Source organism: Panthera onca, chromosome B1 (genome assembly GCF_046562875.1).
Source record: "Panthera onca isolate mPanOnc1 chromosome B1, mPanOnc1 haplotype 2, whole genome shotgun sequence".
In the NCBI taxonomy this organism is placed as follows: Eukaryota; Metazoa; Chordata; class Mammalia; order Carnivora; family Felidae; genus Panthera; species Panthera onca.
The window spans coordinates 11727464-11744186 of NC_138342.1; the positions used below are offsets into that span (position 1 = coordinate 11727464).

At 39.8% G+C, this 16723-nt stretch overlaps 1 protein-coding gene across 1 annotated transcript; it reads right to left on the reverse strand.

Moving 5' to 3' along the window:
• Positions 1–260: 260 nt before the first annotated feature.
• LOC144616200 (uncharacterized) lies at positions 261–16669 on the reverse strand. The gene is made up of 2 exons (XM_078446253.2): positions 16448–16669; positions 261–559 (listed from the first exon to the last, which is right to left on the reverse strand). The coding sequence occupies exons 1-2, from the start codon at positions 16556–16558 to the stop codon at positions 308–310; spliced, it is 363 nt and encodes a 120-aa protein (XP_078302379.2). The 5' UTR covers positions 16559–16669; the 3' UTR covers positions 261–307.
• Positions 16670–16723: the final 54 nt, after the last annotated feature.

Genomic DNA, 16723 nt, shown 5'->3' on the forward strand with positions numbered 1-16723 from the left:
TTAAGTGTCCAACTCCAGCTCAGGTCATGATCTCCCAGTTTGTGAGTTCAAGCCCTGCATCAGGCTCTGCACTGACAGTGAAGAGGCTGCTTGGGGTTCTCTCTCTCTCTCTCTCTCTCTCTCTCTCTCTCTCTCTCTCTTTCTCTGCTCCTCCCCTGCTCTCATTCTATCTATATCTCAAAATATATTTGAAAAAGAAATTAAAAAAGATAGAAAGTAGGGACACTTTTGTTCATCTTTATATAACCATATCTCCCCAAGAGCCCACAGGTACAAAGGAGGTCACAATATCGTTAACATAAGAACCTTAACGATTCATGGCTCCTCCAGCAGGTGCAGGAACTGCAGCTTTAGCAAAATCCACCATTGCTACCAAGAACTTTGGACTCCCCAGGGATGTTTCTGACACGCTCAGGAGCAGATTCTCTCCCACTGTAGCTAGGCCGCTGCCTCGCATGACAAACGAGCCACTGCGGTTCTCCCGTTCATCCTCGGGGTCCCGTGTGCTGATCATCATCATGAGCTTAGGTGCCACAGTGGTACAGAATGGCTTTCTTCCCTGTGAAATGATGTTAAAGGAGGGTTGGCTTCAGCCTCGTGAGTTTCGTGCAAGAGCTTTCACACAGAGCCCTCTAGCTCCCTGGGCATGAGATCTGTCAGGGGTCTGAGCCAGGACAAATTTGAGGTACAGCCATACCATCATGTTCGAATCCCTCCTTCCCTGCAACAATGGTTTTGTATTGGTCCAACTCATTTCTTTTTCCCTTCGGATGGTCTGCCTTATTTAAGTGACCTCGGCAAATCTGGTCAAACTTCTGTGGGGCCACCCTGGCAGTATGCTAGGTGTATACGATATGAGTCACAGAGTGACCACAGGGAACATACATGCCAAGCTACATCTGTCTCTCCCTCCCCACAACCCTCAGCAACCCCACTGGTTAGCACGGAGCTCTGTGCGTACGAAAATCTCAATCAATGTTTTTAAACGTAGTAAAAATAATTTATATGCCACTTGAGAAGAGCCAGAGTTCATCTGAGGAAAGCAGCACAACTTTGGATGAGATGAGACTCACTGGCCCTAAATCTACAACTACACGGAAATTCTGGCATTTCAGGAAAAAACAAAAACAAAGATCGTGGGCTCTCAGCTGAGATGCATTTGACTGTTGCCAGGACTCTGGGGACTACAGGATAAAATGCAGGGATGTTCTCCAAAGCACCCCTCCAAAGGAATCTGGGTCACAAGTGAAGTGCGCAAGACCACATGCCAAACCCTTCGGCTGAAGCAAGGGGAAGCTGATTCAGTTTTCTCGTGACCTACTGGAGACCGGATTGCAAGCGCCTATTGACACACTCTTTCTAGAAAGACCATTTATCCGGCAGTGATGACCTCCCCACGAGAACATGACCCTTGCAAAGGGTCCTCCACTCCTCCCTGGAAGAGAAGAGGAAGCACAGAAGAAGCGCCTGGGGCAGAGCCCCACCTCCTACTTCATGGGCATGAAATGCCAAAATGACCATCATCTTTAGCCATGCACAAACAGTAGTTTTGTGTGTTGGCCACTCCACTGTCCCCTGCCAGCCTGCAGAAGGAAAAACAAGACTTACAGAAGGATGCTCCTTCAGACGGAAGCAGCACTAAAAGCATCCCGAATCAAGATGAGTGGGAAAATATCCCAATAAGCACACTTTGGATTGAAAAAACAACAACAAAAAAAAAGAGACCATTTAGTTATCTCGTTCATGTAATGCAAATCTTTTAGATTGACTTGACTTTTCAGATTCTAAATATATGAGGTATTTGTTGTTGGTTTTATTTTTATGAAACTGGAGCCTATTAAACATTAGGTATCAATGGAGAAAACTCACCCAAACTGCTAACTGGATCAGAGTTTTCAAACATTGGTTGTGTTTTCAGTTCACTGGTATTAATTAAGATTCATTTAAAAAGAAATTACCAGTTGTTGAATACGTTCCAGTTTAATGTGAAAAATTATAAACTGCATTATTGTACTATTACAAATTGCAACTATTAATCATGAAATTTCAAAAAAAGTCATGAAATTTTATCCCATGCTTAATGATTTGAATCATGGTAGGTGTAAAGGACACTTGAATACATGTCACAGTACTTAGGTTCTATTCTTTGGTTCTTTCACTAAATAACCATATGCTAATGGGCAAGATCTTTAACCTTTATAGCAATCCCTGAGAAAACACAGTAAAAGTGCCTAGCATAACACGACATATTCTACAGAAATTCGACATTTGTTTTTTTTTTTAATTTTTATTATTTTTTTAGAGAGAGAGAGAGAAAGTGTGAGCGGGAGGGGGAGGGGCAGAGAGAGAGGGTGACAGAATCTGAAGCAGGCTCCCAGCTGTCAGCACAGAGCCCGATGTGGGCCTTGAACTTATGAACCGTGATATCATGACCTGAGCTGAAGTCGGACGCTTAACCAACAGAGCTACCCAGGTGCCCAGGAATTCAATATTTGTAAAGATGGAAGTTTTATCACATATTAAACAACTTGTATTCTTTATGAGTTACATACTAAGTAGGAATATTCTCCTATCTGACACATAAATCTGGAAAGACTCATGATTGCATTCAAATGAGACTAAGCAATATTTCATATTGCCTCTAAATGCAAATTAAATGGCATAGTATAGTGCTTTTTTATTTTTATTTATTTATTTTTTTTTAAATTTTTTTTTTTTTAACGTTTATTTATTTTTGAGACAGAGAGAGACAGAGCATGAACAGGGGAGGAGCAGAGAGAGAGGGAGACACAGAATCTGAAACAGGCTCCAGGCTCTGAGCTGTCAGCACAGAGCCCGACGTGGGGCTCGAACTCACGGACCGTGAGATCATGACCTGAGCCGAAGTCGGATGCCTAACCGACCGAGCCACCCAGGCGCCCCAGTATAGTGCTTTTTTAAACAACAGGTCACAAGCCAATTGTGAATTGAAACCAGCAAACCTTTTTAATAGAAAATGCCAGAGCAACTTGCTTAAAGTCTGAGCAAGGACTATTGCCTGTTGCCACAAATACCATCATCAATCGTAGCAACTGTTATAAGAAACAATCAGGTAGGGGCGCCTGGGTGGCTCAGTCGGTTGAGCGTCCGACTTTGGCTCCGGTCATGATCTCACGGTCTGTGAGTTCCAGCCCCGCGTTGGGCTCTGTGCTGACAGCTCAGAGCCTGGAGCCTGCTTCGGATTCTGTGTCTCTCTCTCTGTCCCTCCCCCACTCATGCTCTGTCTCTCTTTCTCTCTGTCAAAAATAAATAAACATAAAAAAAAAAAAAAAAGAAACAACCAATGGAAAGGATGTAATAAAACATGAATCGCTAGGATGGTTTGATTGCTGACTTCTCTTTTGCTTTCCTGGTATAAGATGGTCACCTTAACTATTGCTTTACTGGGAAAGCTCATAATTGTACAAAATGTTTGGCTAATATATTCCAATTATTTGTGGCTTAATGTGTGAAGGAATTTCATCTGCTACAGACAGGAAGTATCAAGATTTTCAGCTACAGATGTTCAGTCCATTTGTCAGAAACTATGTAGTAGGACATTTTCAACTTTGTAAATTGTAACATTTTAACCAAACTAATACAAATTGCAGATATATACAAACTGCATATAAACTATATTTAAAAAATAATAAAAAAGTATGAAGTGAAGGAATGTCTGACTGGCTCAGTTGGTAGAGTGTGTGACTCTTGATCTTGGGGTCGTGAGTTCGACCCCATGTTGGATGTAGAGATTATTTTTTGTTTTTTGAGATTACTTTTTAAAAAGTTCATAATTTTTTTTTTAAGTGTGAAGTGAAAACAGTATTCGAGCTCAACCTGAACGCTGAGTTGAACATTCAACTGAACATTGGCTGAACCTGGAATGTAAGGTAATGACTATATGGAGAAAAGTGTTTATTTTTTAAATCTTTTAACAGAGCTTATTTGTTTTTGAGAGAGGGTATGTGTGCGAGTGCAAGCAGGGAAGGGCAGAGAGAGAGAGAGAGAGAGAGAGAGAGAGAGAGAGAGAGCGACAGAGAGAGAATTTCAAGCAGGCTCTGCACTGATACACAAGACTCAAACCTACGAACTGTGAGATCATAACCTGAGCTGAAACCAAGAGTTGGATGTTCAACCGACTGAGCCACTCAGACACCACCAAAAATGTTTAAACAGCAAAGCTTTACTTCATCGAAGTTACATTCTTCTTCTTCCTTTTTTAAATTTTTTTTATTTTTAAGCAGTGTTTATACCCAGTGTGGGGCTCAAACTCATAACCCTGGCATGAAGAGTAACATGCCCCACCAACTGAGCCAGCCAGGTGCCGTCATTCAAGCTACATTCTAAAAAGAAAAAAAAAGTACAGAAGATTATAATAAAGATAATTTAATTTGTGGGCTTATCAAATAATTGCTACCTTAAAAATGAAAGCATAAGATCTTTACAATCAAAAAGCTACTTGGAAACAAGCTAAAATTATTGATGAAGAAAAGGAGAAAAATACATTCAAGTCCCCAGTCTAATTTCTTAGTCCACCATTGTTACTGATGAAACTTTACTATCATCATGAAAGCATATTGTGAGACAAAAGAAAGAGACTCACATGATTTCTTTGATCATATTTGGATACAGTATGTATACCTTTAAGTCTCAGCTAATTAATTAAAATCTCTGCAGACAGCACAGCTTATTTACTATCTTATAACAATTAGAAGCAATAGTTCTTACTGTAGTCTGTAGATTTCAAAATCCAATTTGATGAGAACAAATTGCATAACACTTTGATATATGTAGCAAGATCAGTTAGTACAGATCTATGTCGTTTAAATATTACATTGCACAATACCACCTCACACTTGTCAGAATGGCTAATATTAACAACTCAGGCAACAACAGATGTTGGCGAGGATGCGGAGAAAGAGGATCTCTCTTGCATTGCTGGTGGGAATGCAAACTGGTACAGCCACTCTGGAAAACAGTATGGTGGTTCCTCAAAAAACTAAAAATAGATCTACCCTACCACCCAGCAATTGCACTACTAGGCATTTATCCAAGGGATACAGGTGTGCCGTTTCGAAGGGACACATGCACCCCCATGTTTATAGCAGCACCATCAACAATAGCCAAAGTATGGAAGGAGCCCAAATGTCCATCCATGGATGAATGGATAAAGATGTGGTATATATGTACAATGGAGTATAACTTAGCAATCAAAAAGGGTGAAATCTCGCCATTTGCAACTACGTGGATGGAACTAGAGGGTATTATGCTAAGTCAAATTAGATAGAGAAAAACAAATATCATATGACTTCACTCATATGAAGACTTTAAGATACAAAACAGATGAACATAAGGGAAGGGAAGCAAAAAGAACATAAAAACAGGGAGGGGGACAAAACATGAGACTCTTAAAGAAGGAGAACAGAGGGTTACTGGAAGGGTTGTGGGAGAGGGAGGGGCTAAATGGGTAAGGGCCATTAAGGAATCTACTCTTGAAAACATTGTTGTACTATATGCTAACTAACTTGGATGCAAATTAAAAAAATAAATTTTAAAAATGCCAAATAAAATAAAATAAAATGAGGAACAAAGGCACTAAATAAATAAATAAATAAATAAATAAATAAAACACTGTACAAAACTTAATTGGATTTATTTACAGGAGATAATATATTGTTGGGTAATGTAAATTAAAAAAAAAAAAAAACTTGTGGAAAATCCAACGTAAGAATAGACAATAGTATAATGAACACCCTCATGTACCTAATACCAGGCTCCAATAATTGTCACCATACTGGGGCGCTTAAAAAATGTGCAATCCATTCTAAGCTTAAAGCTTAAATAACAAGCCACAGACTAGTTTTTTGGTCTCCAGTGTATATCCATCTGCCTGAAAGACTTGACTTCCTTTAACATTTCTTGTCTAATAGATCTGCTAGTGATGAATTCTTTCAGCTTTAGTCTGGAAAAGTATTTTGCCTTTGTTTTAAAGATATTTTATTTTTATTTATTTATTTATTTATTTTTAAATGTTTATTTATCTTTGAGACAGAGAGAGACAGAGCACGAGCAGGGTAGGGACAGAGAGAGAGGGAGACACAGAATCCAAAGCAGGCTCCAGGCTCTGAGTTGTCTGCACAGGGCCCAACGTGGGGCTTGAACTCATGGACCATGAGATCATGACCTGAGCCAAAGTCGGACGCTTAACCAACTCAGCCACCCAGGCGCCCCTGTTTTAAAGAGATTTTAAATAAATCTTATGTTTTACCTAAACACTTAAATACTTATCTTTAAATATTCTTTCTCTGGGCATAGAATTGTAGGTTGACAGGGCTTTTCCTAATACATCATGTATACTGACTTTTACAATTTGTTTCCTGAAAGAAATCTGATTTCATCCTCGTCTTTTAACTGTTTCCAAGTTACTTGCAAATAGTGCCTTTATCCTCTTGTCTCTCTCACTTTTTTTTTTTAATCTCTCATTGGTATTAAACAATTATGATGTGCCTTGGTGAACTTTTTTGCATACTTCTTGTCCTTGGGATTCATTGTTCTTGAATCTGTGGGTTTATGGTTTTCATCAAAATTTAAATACTTTTTAGCTATCATTTCTTCAAATAGGTTCTTCAAATTCCTTCCCCACACCTTAGTCTATACAACATATTGGATGCTTTTAAAAATTTCTGTTATCTTGCATTGTTTCCATTGGTAGGTCTTCAAACTCATTAATTTTTTTCTGCTGCAATATCAAATCTGCCATTTATTCCAACCGGTGTTTTATATTTCACATATTATACTTTCTTTCTAGAAGTTTGGTTGGTGTCTTTCCATCTTCCATGTCTCTACTTGATTTTTGAACAAATGGAATAGTTACAATATAATGTCTGCAAATTCTAACATACTTGTCAGTTTCAACTGATTTGACTCATCATGGGTCCTATTTTCCTACTTATTTACATCTTTGGTAGTTTTTGACTGGATGCTAAACATTAGGAATTTTATCTTTCTGGGTACTAGATATTTTTTTATTTCTACAAATCTTTGCTCTGGTACAGTTCCTTGGAAATAATCTGATGCTTTCAGGTCCTGCTTTAAACGCAAGGCAAGACAGAACAGTGCTCAGCCTAGGACTAATTACTCCCCACAACGGAGGTGAAACCTTTCTGTGTACTCTACCCAATGCCCTGAGAATGATGAGGTTTTCTTTTCCAGTCTGTCTTGTAGGAACAGACATTATTCCCAGACCTTTGAGCTGCTCTATTACTTTAGGGTGGTTTTTTCCTCAGCTGCATATGCTGATTAGTACTCACCTAAAAACTCAAGAAGAGTCCTTCCAGATTTCTAGAGCTGTTTCTGTGCAGCTCTCTTCCCTCTAATGGTCTCTGCTGCAAACTCTACAAGGACTCTCAGCTCTGTTTCCTAAGATTTCACCAGGCTGTCTCTGTTTCCCCCCTCCCTGTGCAGTGGCCTAGAAACTCTCCCAAGGCAGTAAGCTGGGGCAATCATAGAACTCACCTTGCTTCCTCTCCACGAGGGCTCACATCCTTCGTTGCCTCATATCTTGAAAAACAGTGTTTCAAATATTTTGTCTATTTTTTATTGTTAGTGTCCTGTCTCAAACTTTTAACCATCATGCCTCAGAAACAAACAAACACACACACAAACAAACCTTTGATACATTCAAGAAAAATATCTGGATAGATTCACTTGCTTTCTAAAACTCTGAATCAGAAAATCAATTATACTCGAGAAGAACATAAAACATTAACACTTTTCATAAACACTGAACAATGATTATGAGACATTAGCTTTATCATTCTTTTGAATGAAGACTGCCCATTAAAAAAACAGAATTACTATAGCACTACTTATTAATGGTTTTAAATAGTTAATCCAATTAAAAACAAAAGAAACAGGGTTAATAGTGTATCAGGCATGTGAGAATTACCCTTGTGTATCCAACTGGAACGAACTCCTAAAGACAGCACACTCATCACATTAAATAAAATGTCGCCCAGTTTTTATTTGCATTGTGTTTATTTGGGATTATTTCTCTGTTGTATTTACACATTAGTGAAATTGCATGGGACATTTTTTTCTTACAAAGGGATCATTGCATGAAACTTTTCAGTGATATAACCTTCTGTTCTATCAGCTTACATATTTCTATTGTGTTAGGAAATAATCAAGGTAATGGCGCTTAATGATGAATTAATTTGTCATATACCTACAACCATTGTTTTTGCAAATTCCATGAGTTCACTGGGAGTTACTAAAAAAGAAAACAGTGAGTCTGCCACTGCAGGCTACTTTTACATATCAGACAGATGAAGCAACTCTAAGATAGTTCAGTGAAGTGTAACCAGGCTTATAGAAGATTTTTTCACATCACTGACTTCAAAGCATCTGTTCAGTTATATAAGCTGTAGAAGAATGTGACTTCCCTCTAGTTTTCTTATATTTTGTTACATAACTCATTTTCTTCAAATTAGTATTAACTACACCTAATATTTATAGGACAAAGAAAGTAAAATGGGAAACAAACCATACTAGTACAAAAAGAAATAAGAGGAGGGACACCTGAGTGGCTCAGTCGGTTAAGGGTTCAACTCGATTTCGGCTCAGGTCATGATCTCACGGTTCTTGAGTTTGAGCCCCTCATTGGGCTCTGTGCTGCCAGTGCAGAGCCTTCTTGGGATTCTCTCTCTCTCTCTCTCTCTCTCTCTCTCTCTCCCCCCCTATCTGCCTTTCCCCAACTTGCGCTCTCTTTCCCTCAAAATAAACAAACTTAGAAAGAAAAACAGAATTCTGACAGTAGGATTGCAAATTGGTCCAATTACTTTAGCAAAACACGTGAGCACCACTAGGTAAGCTGCACAGCGACACACTGCCATCTAGCATTTGTACCTGTATTTGTTTACCAGAATTGCCATAACAAAAGTACTACAGACGAGATGGCTTAAACAACAGACAGTTATTTTCTTGGTTTTGGAGGCTGGACATCTGAGGATCAAACTTCAGCAGGTCCGGGTCCTCCTGAGGGCCCTTTCCTTGGCTTGTACGTGCCTTCTTCCAGTGTCCTCAAACGGCCTTTCCTCTCTCCATGAGTTCTCTGTATGTTCTAACTGCCTTCTGTTATCAAAACACAAGTCAGACTGGATTAGGGCCCCGTCTCAAAGGCCTTATTTGAACTTAATTATTTCTTTAAAGACCCTATCTCCACATACAGTCCCATTCTTAGATATCGGGAGTTAGGGCTTCAACATATGAATTTGGGAGACACACAGTTCAGTCCCTAACACTACCTCTAGGCATTATCAGCCAGAGAAATTTTAGCACATGTTTGAGCATGCTGATGGCAGTTTAGTTCATAATACTAAACAGACTGGATAATTCAAGTGTGCTGTCTTTCTAAATTTTCTTTTAATGTTTATTTATTTTTTAGAGAGAGAGAGAGAGAGAGACAGAGTGTGAGTGGGGGAGGGGCAGAGAGAGACACACAATCTGAAGCAGGCTCCAGGCTTTGAGCTGTCAGCACAGAGCCCGATGTGGGACTTGAACCCACGAACCACGAGATCATGACCAGAGCCGAAGTCAGACACTTAACTGACTGAGCCACCCAGGTGCCCCAAGTGTGCCCTCTTTCTAAAACGAAATGCTGTACCATCTAGTAGTGAACAAGAAGGAGCTATAGCTACATGCATAAATTTGCACTTCAGATTCTTACAAAGAGTATTAAGTGGAAAAAAAAGCAGTTACAAAAGTGTATATGTAATATAACTCCATTTATATTAAGGTGAAAAAAGGCAAAGATAAGTACTTATTTGGGGGATACATCTACGTAGCCTTAAAACTAAAATAAAGTAAACTCTAAAGAAAAGAAAGCCAATCAACAATAGCCAAAGTATGGAAAGAGCCCAGATGTCCATCAATGGATGGATGGATAAAAATGTGGTATACATACAATGGAGTATTACTCAGCAATCAAAAAGAATGAAATCTTGCCATTTGCAACTACATGGATGGCACTAGAGGGTATTATGTTAAGCAAAATTAGAGAAAGACAAATATATGACTTCACTCATATGACGACTTTAAGATACAAAACAGATGACCATAAGGGAAGGGAAGCAAAAATAATATAAAAACGGGGGTGGGGGGAAATAAGAGACTCTTAAATATGGAGAACAAACAGAGGGTTACTGGAGGGGTTGTGGGAGAGGGAGGGGCTAAATGGGTAAGGGGTAGTAAGGAATCTACTTCTAAAATCATTGTTGCACTATATGCTAACTGGGATGTAAATTAAAAAAATAAATAAAAATTAAAATAAAGAGAAACTCCCACCAAAAAAAAAAAAAAAGAAAGAAAAGAAAAGGTAATTAGTAACACAAAATTCACGATAGGGTTTCCTCTGGGAAGGAAAGAAGGGGGAATACATTCAGAAAAAGGCATAAGAAACTTACAAAGGTACCTCAGCATTCCATTTAACTTAGATGTTAGGTATATGTGTTCATTTTATTATTCTTTCATGGAGTAATAAAAAATGTATCTGATCTTAATTCCTGGTTTGGAGCTCAAAAAACCTTGGCATTTCCTGAGAGATAGGAATGTCTTGTTATTCTGGAGTCCCTTTCAACTTTATGTGAGTTTATGGTAATGAGGGGACTCGAGCAGGGGTTGGGCATATGAGGACCTTAGATTCAGGATGGAAACTGGTCAGCTGAAAAACAATCAGGTGATTACAGGGCAGGAACTTTCAGGCCCATCACCCTTTTTCCAAGTAGGGGAGAGGAACTAGAGATTGAGTTCAAATAGTCAATTATTTAATCAAACATATCTACTCAATGAAATCTCATAAAAAACCCTGAAACAACTAGGCTCAAGCTTCCAGGTTGGTGGATACAGAGACAGGCCGGGACAGTGGCATACCCAGACAGGTCATGGGAGTTCTGCACCCCCATGCCTCCCTTACCTTGCCCTACAGATCTCTTCCATTTGGCTGTTTCACTGCATCCTTTACAATAAAACTGTAATAGTAAGTACATCACTTTCCCAAATTCTGTCAGTCATTCTAGAGAATTTTCATACCTGGGGAAGGGGTGTGGTGGTCATGGGCATCCCCAAAATTTGCAGTTAGCTACATAGAAGTGGAAGCAGTTTGGGGATACCAGAGATTTGTGGCTGGTGTCCTAAGTCAGGGCAGTCTTGTGGGATTGAGCCCTTGCTTGACCTGTGGCTCTGCTCTAGTTAGATTTACATTATAGGATACCAAGTTGGTATCAAAGGATTGCAATTGACTTTAAAAATAAAGGAGAGGGGACGCCTTGATCTTGGGGTAGTGAGTTTGAGCCCCATGTTGGGTGTAGAGATTAAATAAATACACGTTAAAAAAAATTTTCAATATTGCTATTGAAATAATGTATCTTTATTTTTTTTTATTTTTTTTCAAGTTTTTTATTTATTTTAGAGAGAGAGCATGAGTTGGGGAGAGGCAGAGAGAGAGGGAGACACAGAATCTGAAGCAGGCTCCAGGCTCTGAGCTGTCAGCACAGAGCCCGATGCAGGGCTTGAACTCACAGACCTTGAGATCATGACCTGAGCTGAAGTCAGACACTTAACCGACTAAGCCACCCAGGTGCCCCTGTATCTTTATTTTTTTAATGTTTATTTATTTTTGAGACAGAGAGAGACAGACAGACAGTGCAAGCCAGGGTGGGGCAGAGAGAGAGAGAGAGAGAGAGAGAAGGAGACACAGAATCCAAAACAGGCTCCAGGCTCTGAACTGTCAACACAGAGCCCGATGAGGGTCTCAAACTCAGGAACCATGAGATCATGACCTGAGCCGAAGTCAGATGCTTAACTGACTGAGCCACCCAGGTGCCCCTGAAACAATGTATCTTTAAATGAGGTATATGCATGTATCACACACTCTCTTCTCTCACTTATATATTATATATTTAATAAGGAAAAATTCAACTACGTGCATTTAAAATCAATAAGACACCGTGAAGTAGCACATACCTTTAACCATGGGGCAATCGTTACCCAAATGTTCTAAGTCTTGAAAGAGCTGGGATTGCCTGTATCCTCACATCTAATCTTTTAGCCTAATAAGAGCTTCATTCTTTTTATGCACAAAACATTACCAATCTGTCCTTTTTCCAGCTTATTTCCCAAGAATTTACTTACAATCTGGCACACTAAAAACCCAACTTCATTGCTATTTGCCTCAGTCCTGAAAAAAATACATAAATCAAATTATTCCCAGGTGGCATTATAATGACAACCATTTGATTTTCCCCAGGTTCAGAATTCCAGAATTTAATAATAATTCATAAGGAAGCCATAATTCATGCAAAAAAAGTTATGTTAATTTCATGCATAGGTTTACTAAATATATATTTAATAGAGTCTCAAAATAACCTTTACCTGAAATAATATTTGCCAAATAACAAGAATGCAATAATTTTTGGATCAAAAAAAAGTCTTTGATCTTCTTAAGTACTCATTTAAATATATTTGCCTCAAACTGGTTCCTAAGTTTTTTAAATTAAAGCTAGCATTACAGGGGTGCTTGGGTGGCTCAGTCGGTTGTGCATTGAGCAGCCGACTCTTGCTGTCAGCACATGATCTCATGGTTCATGAATCAGGCTCTGTGCTCTATGAGATTGAGTGACCCCTACTCCTCCCACACTCACACTTTCTCTCTCTCAAAATAAATAAACTTAAAAAAATAAGGTAGCATTAGAAAAGTAAACAAAATAAATTAAACCTAGTATTATACAATAAATTGGCTTTTGGTTATAATATTTTATCATAGAAAATATTTATAAGGTAACTTTCATAGGACATAAATATGTGTGTGTATATACATATACCATGAACTTACTTCTCATCACATATAAATTTAGACCCCTGGGAGCTGTCTTTTCTCTAAATTATGCAAGCTCTTGGGGTGCCTGGGTGTCTCAGTTAGTTAAGTGTCCCACTTTGGCTCAGGTCATGATCTCGTGGTTTCGTAAGTTTGAGCCCCACATTGGGTTTGCTGCTGTCATTGCCGAACCTGCTTTGGATCCTCTGTCTCCCTCTCTCTCTGCCCCTCTGTGGTTTGTCCTCTCTCTCAACAATAGAATAAACACCGAAAAATAAATGTTATAAGCTTTTAAAGCTTTAAACCCATTAATTTTTTTAAGTTTATTTATTTTGAGAGAGAGCAATCCATGGAGGGGCAGACAGAGAGAGAGAAAAATCCCAGGTAGGCTCAGCGTCGTCAGGGAGGAGCCCAACACGGGGCCGAACTCATGAACCTGAGCTGAAATCAAGAGCTGGACATGGGGCACCTGGGTGGCTCAGTCGGTTAAGCGGCGGACTTCGGCTCAGGTCATGATCTCTCCGTCTTTGAGCTCGAGCCCCGCGTCAGGCTCTGTGCTGACAGCTCAGAGCCTGGAGCCTGCTTCAGATTCTGTGTCTCCCACTCTCAGACCCTCCCCTGTTCATGCTGTCTCTCCCTGTCTCAAAAATAAATAAACGTTAAAAAAAAAAAATTTAAAAAAAAAAGAGTTGGACACTTAACCAACTGAGCCATACAGGCATCCCAAACCCAATTTTTAAATGATACATACACTCACTGTAAATGTTAACAAAAAATGATTTCAAGAGAAAGTAAAACAATTAAAATAACTTGAAATGTCACTTCCTTCTTCTGCCTTCAGTTTGGCTAAATGAAAGTAAAATAAACTGCTACAAAGTGTATTTCTCACTCCTCTGCAGGTTCATATTTACAGACTATCATAATGTATTTAAGGTATGAACACGTGCCTCCTGAAAAAATGTTTTACTGATACCCAGAAATATAAAAACAATCCTTCAAACTACATTGTTAAGTCTTTATTCCTAGCACTGACCTAAGACTCCAAGGTATTAATAATTTCTCACCAAACTAAAATCTTTATTCTTTAATAACTCTTAAATGCCTATCCAGCAGGAGAAATTATTAAGATAGCCTTGAATAATCATTTACTCTTGCTCTCCTGTTTTTGATTTATTTCTGTTATGGAGCAAGGCAGCACAGATTTTGATTACAAAAGATTCTCTTGATTCTTCTACACACCCTTCAATCTATTTAGGAAAGATACATACAGTTCAGTTAAAAAAAAAGAAAAAAAAAAAAAGGAGAGCACCTGGGTGGCTCAGTCGGTTAAGCTGCCGACTTCGGCTCAGGTCATGATCTCTTGGTCCGTGAGTTCGAGCCCCGTGTCGGGCTCTGTGCTGACAACTCAGAGCCTGGAGCCTGTTTCAGATTCTGTGTCTCCCTCTCTCTGACCCTCCCCTGTTCATGCTCTGTCTCTCTCTGTATCAAAAATAAATAAATGTTAAAAAAAAAATTTTTTTAAAAAAAGGAAAGAAAAAACCCACTGGTGTCAATTCAACACTGCCTTTTACAATTACGCTTTCCTATAATACAGCAATTTCTTTTCTTTTTGATGAATTGTTTATCATTGTAACTCATATTCCCACACTGTTCAGGATTTCACTTACAATTTTCTTTTCTATCATAAAACATCCTCTCGGTTATATTCCAGTGGTTCCCAAACCTCCTTCTCCTCCTCAAAACAAACAAACAAAAAAAAGCAATACCTCTCATCCTTGGCTGCTGGGAGTGTAGAATGGACCACTCTATGAAGGGCAGCTGTCAGTACTTATCACATTTACAAATCCCTTTCCTATAAGGGGCACGTGGGTGGCTCGGTCAGTTAAGCTTCTGTCTCTCGATTTCAGCTCACGTCGGGATCTCAAGGTTTCCTGAGCTCTAGCCACCAGTTGGGCTCTGCACTGGCAAAGAGGAGCCTGCTTGGGATTCTCTCGTTCTCCTCTCTCTCTGCCCTTACCCCACTTATGCTGCTTCTGTCTCTCTCAAAATAAATAAACTTAAAAAAAAAATGCATTTCCTACTTGACCCAGTTCTCTTCAGACAATCTGACAGTTAATGCAGTGCAAATGTAGGATACGACATGTATTCATTAAAATATTGTTTCTAGGGGACCTGGCTGGCTCAGTCCGCAGAGCACGGGCTCTTGATCTCAGGGTTGTGAGTTTGAGCCCCACCTTGGGTGTAAAGATTAAAAAAAATTGTTTTGAATATGTAAAGGCTGGAAACTGTGTACATATAGTGGATTGGCTATAAATTGGAGTATGTCCACAAAATGGAATGTCACAGCTAAAAAAAGAAAAAGAAAAAAAAGAGAGGAAATGTAACTAGACAGTGATAAGGAATATCAGAATATACTATTAAGTGAAAAAAGCAAAGTACAAAACAATGCAGAAAATATTGAAGAAAGAATGGAGGGAAATAAGCATGCATAGTCATATTTGCTTGTATTTGCATGAAGACTGGAAGGATAAACAAGAAACTGATTAAAAATGGTTACCTTTAGGGGCGCCTGGGTGGCTCAGTCGGTTGAGCCACCGACTTCCGCTCAGGTCATGATCTACACAGCTTGCGAGTTCAAGCCCTGCGTCGGACTCTGTGCTGACAGCTCAGAGCCTGGAGCCTGCTTCTGCGTCTGTGTCTCCCTCTCTCTCTGCCCCTAACCCACTCGCATTGTCTCTGTCTCTCTCAAAAATAAAGAAACATTTAAAAAAAAATTTTTAAAAATGGTTACCTGTAGAAGACTATGAGGGACAGTACTGGTGGGGACTAGGAAGGAGCATTTCTTCTGTGTAGTTAGTGCTTGTAAAATATTTACTGATTCATGTCGTGTGAAGTCTGAGTTAAAATAAAAACTCCTGCACCTAACATTTTTTTCTATTTCTTAAAATCATAATAAAAGGCAATAAATATACGGGCGCCTGGGTGGCTCGTTGGTTAAGCGGCAGATTCTTGATCTCAGCTCGGGTCTTGATCTCAGGGTTGTGAGTTCAAGCCCAGAGCTGAGTCACCACCACCACCACCCTCCACCCCCCCATCCCCCTAACCTCCCCACCACCCCCACCACCGGTACTGGGTATAGTCTACCAAAAAAAAAAAAAAAAAAAAAAGGCGATAAATATATCAACCTTTAAAGTCTCTGGTTTGTAACAAAGATGCACTTATTTGCACTGATTTTGTCAAGAATTTAAAAGTGTGTTTTGTTAAAATCATTACAGGGCAGAAACATAAATATGTACTTATATATGTATTTTAAACCTAGTTTAATGAAATGAAGATGTATGTTAAAAGTCCGTGAGCTGTTAACCTAAAGAGACACAAGACTATGATCATTAAATACAACATGGGTCTCTAAACAAGTAAACCAGGTAAAACGGTACTAAAATTCAAAATTCCCTACAATCGTCTTACGAAGACCGTCAGGGGTAGCGTGCGCTCAAGGGCCACTCGGGGGTCCCGGGAGCGCGGGGGGATGGCGGCCGAGGCTGGGGCCGCGCTGACCTTGCAGTAGGTGCGGCTCAGCGCCACCTCGAACTTCGCCTGGTTCTGGTGCGGCTGCTGCGCCAGCTGAAAGGTCTCTTTAACCGACAGCAGCTTCTTCTCCGCCCCCATGGCGCCGTGACTCCGCTGGGACGAGCTTCGTCCGCACAGGGGTACTGCGGCCCCGACAGACTGCGGGACCAGACTCCAAATCCGCCTCCGGCTCCGGTCCGCCCGCGGCTGAGCACCCAGGGCGGGGTTACCGCCAGAGCGTTCAAAAGAACTCCCGCGGGACAA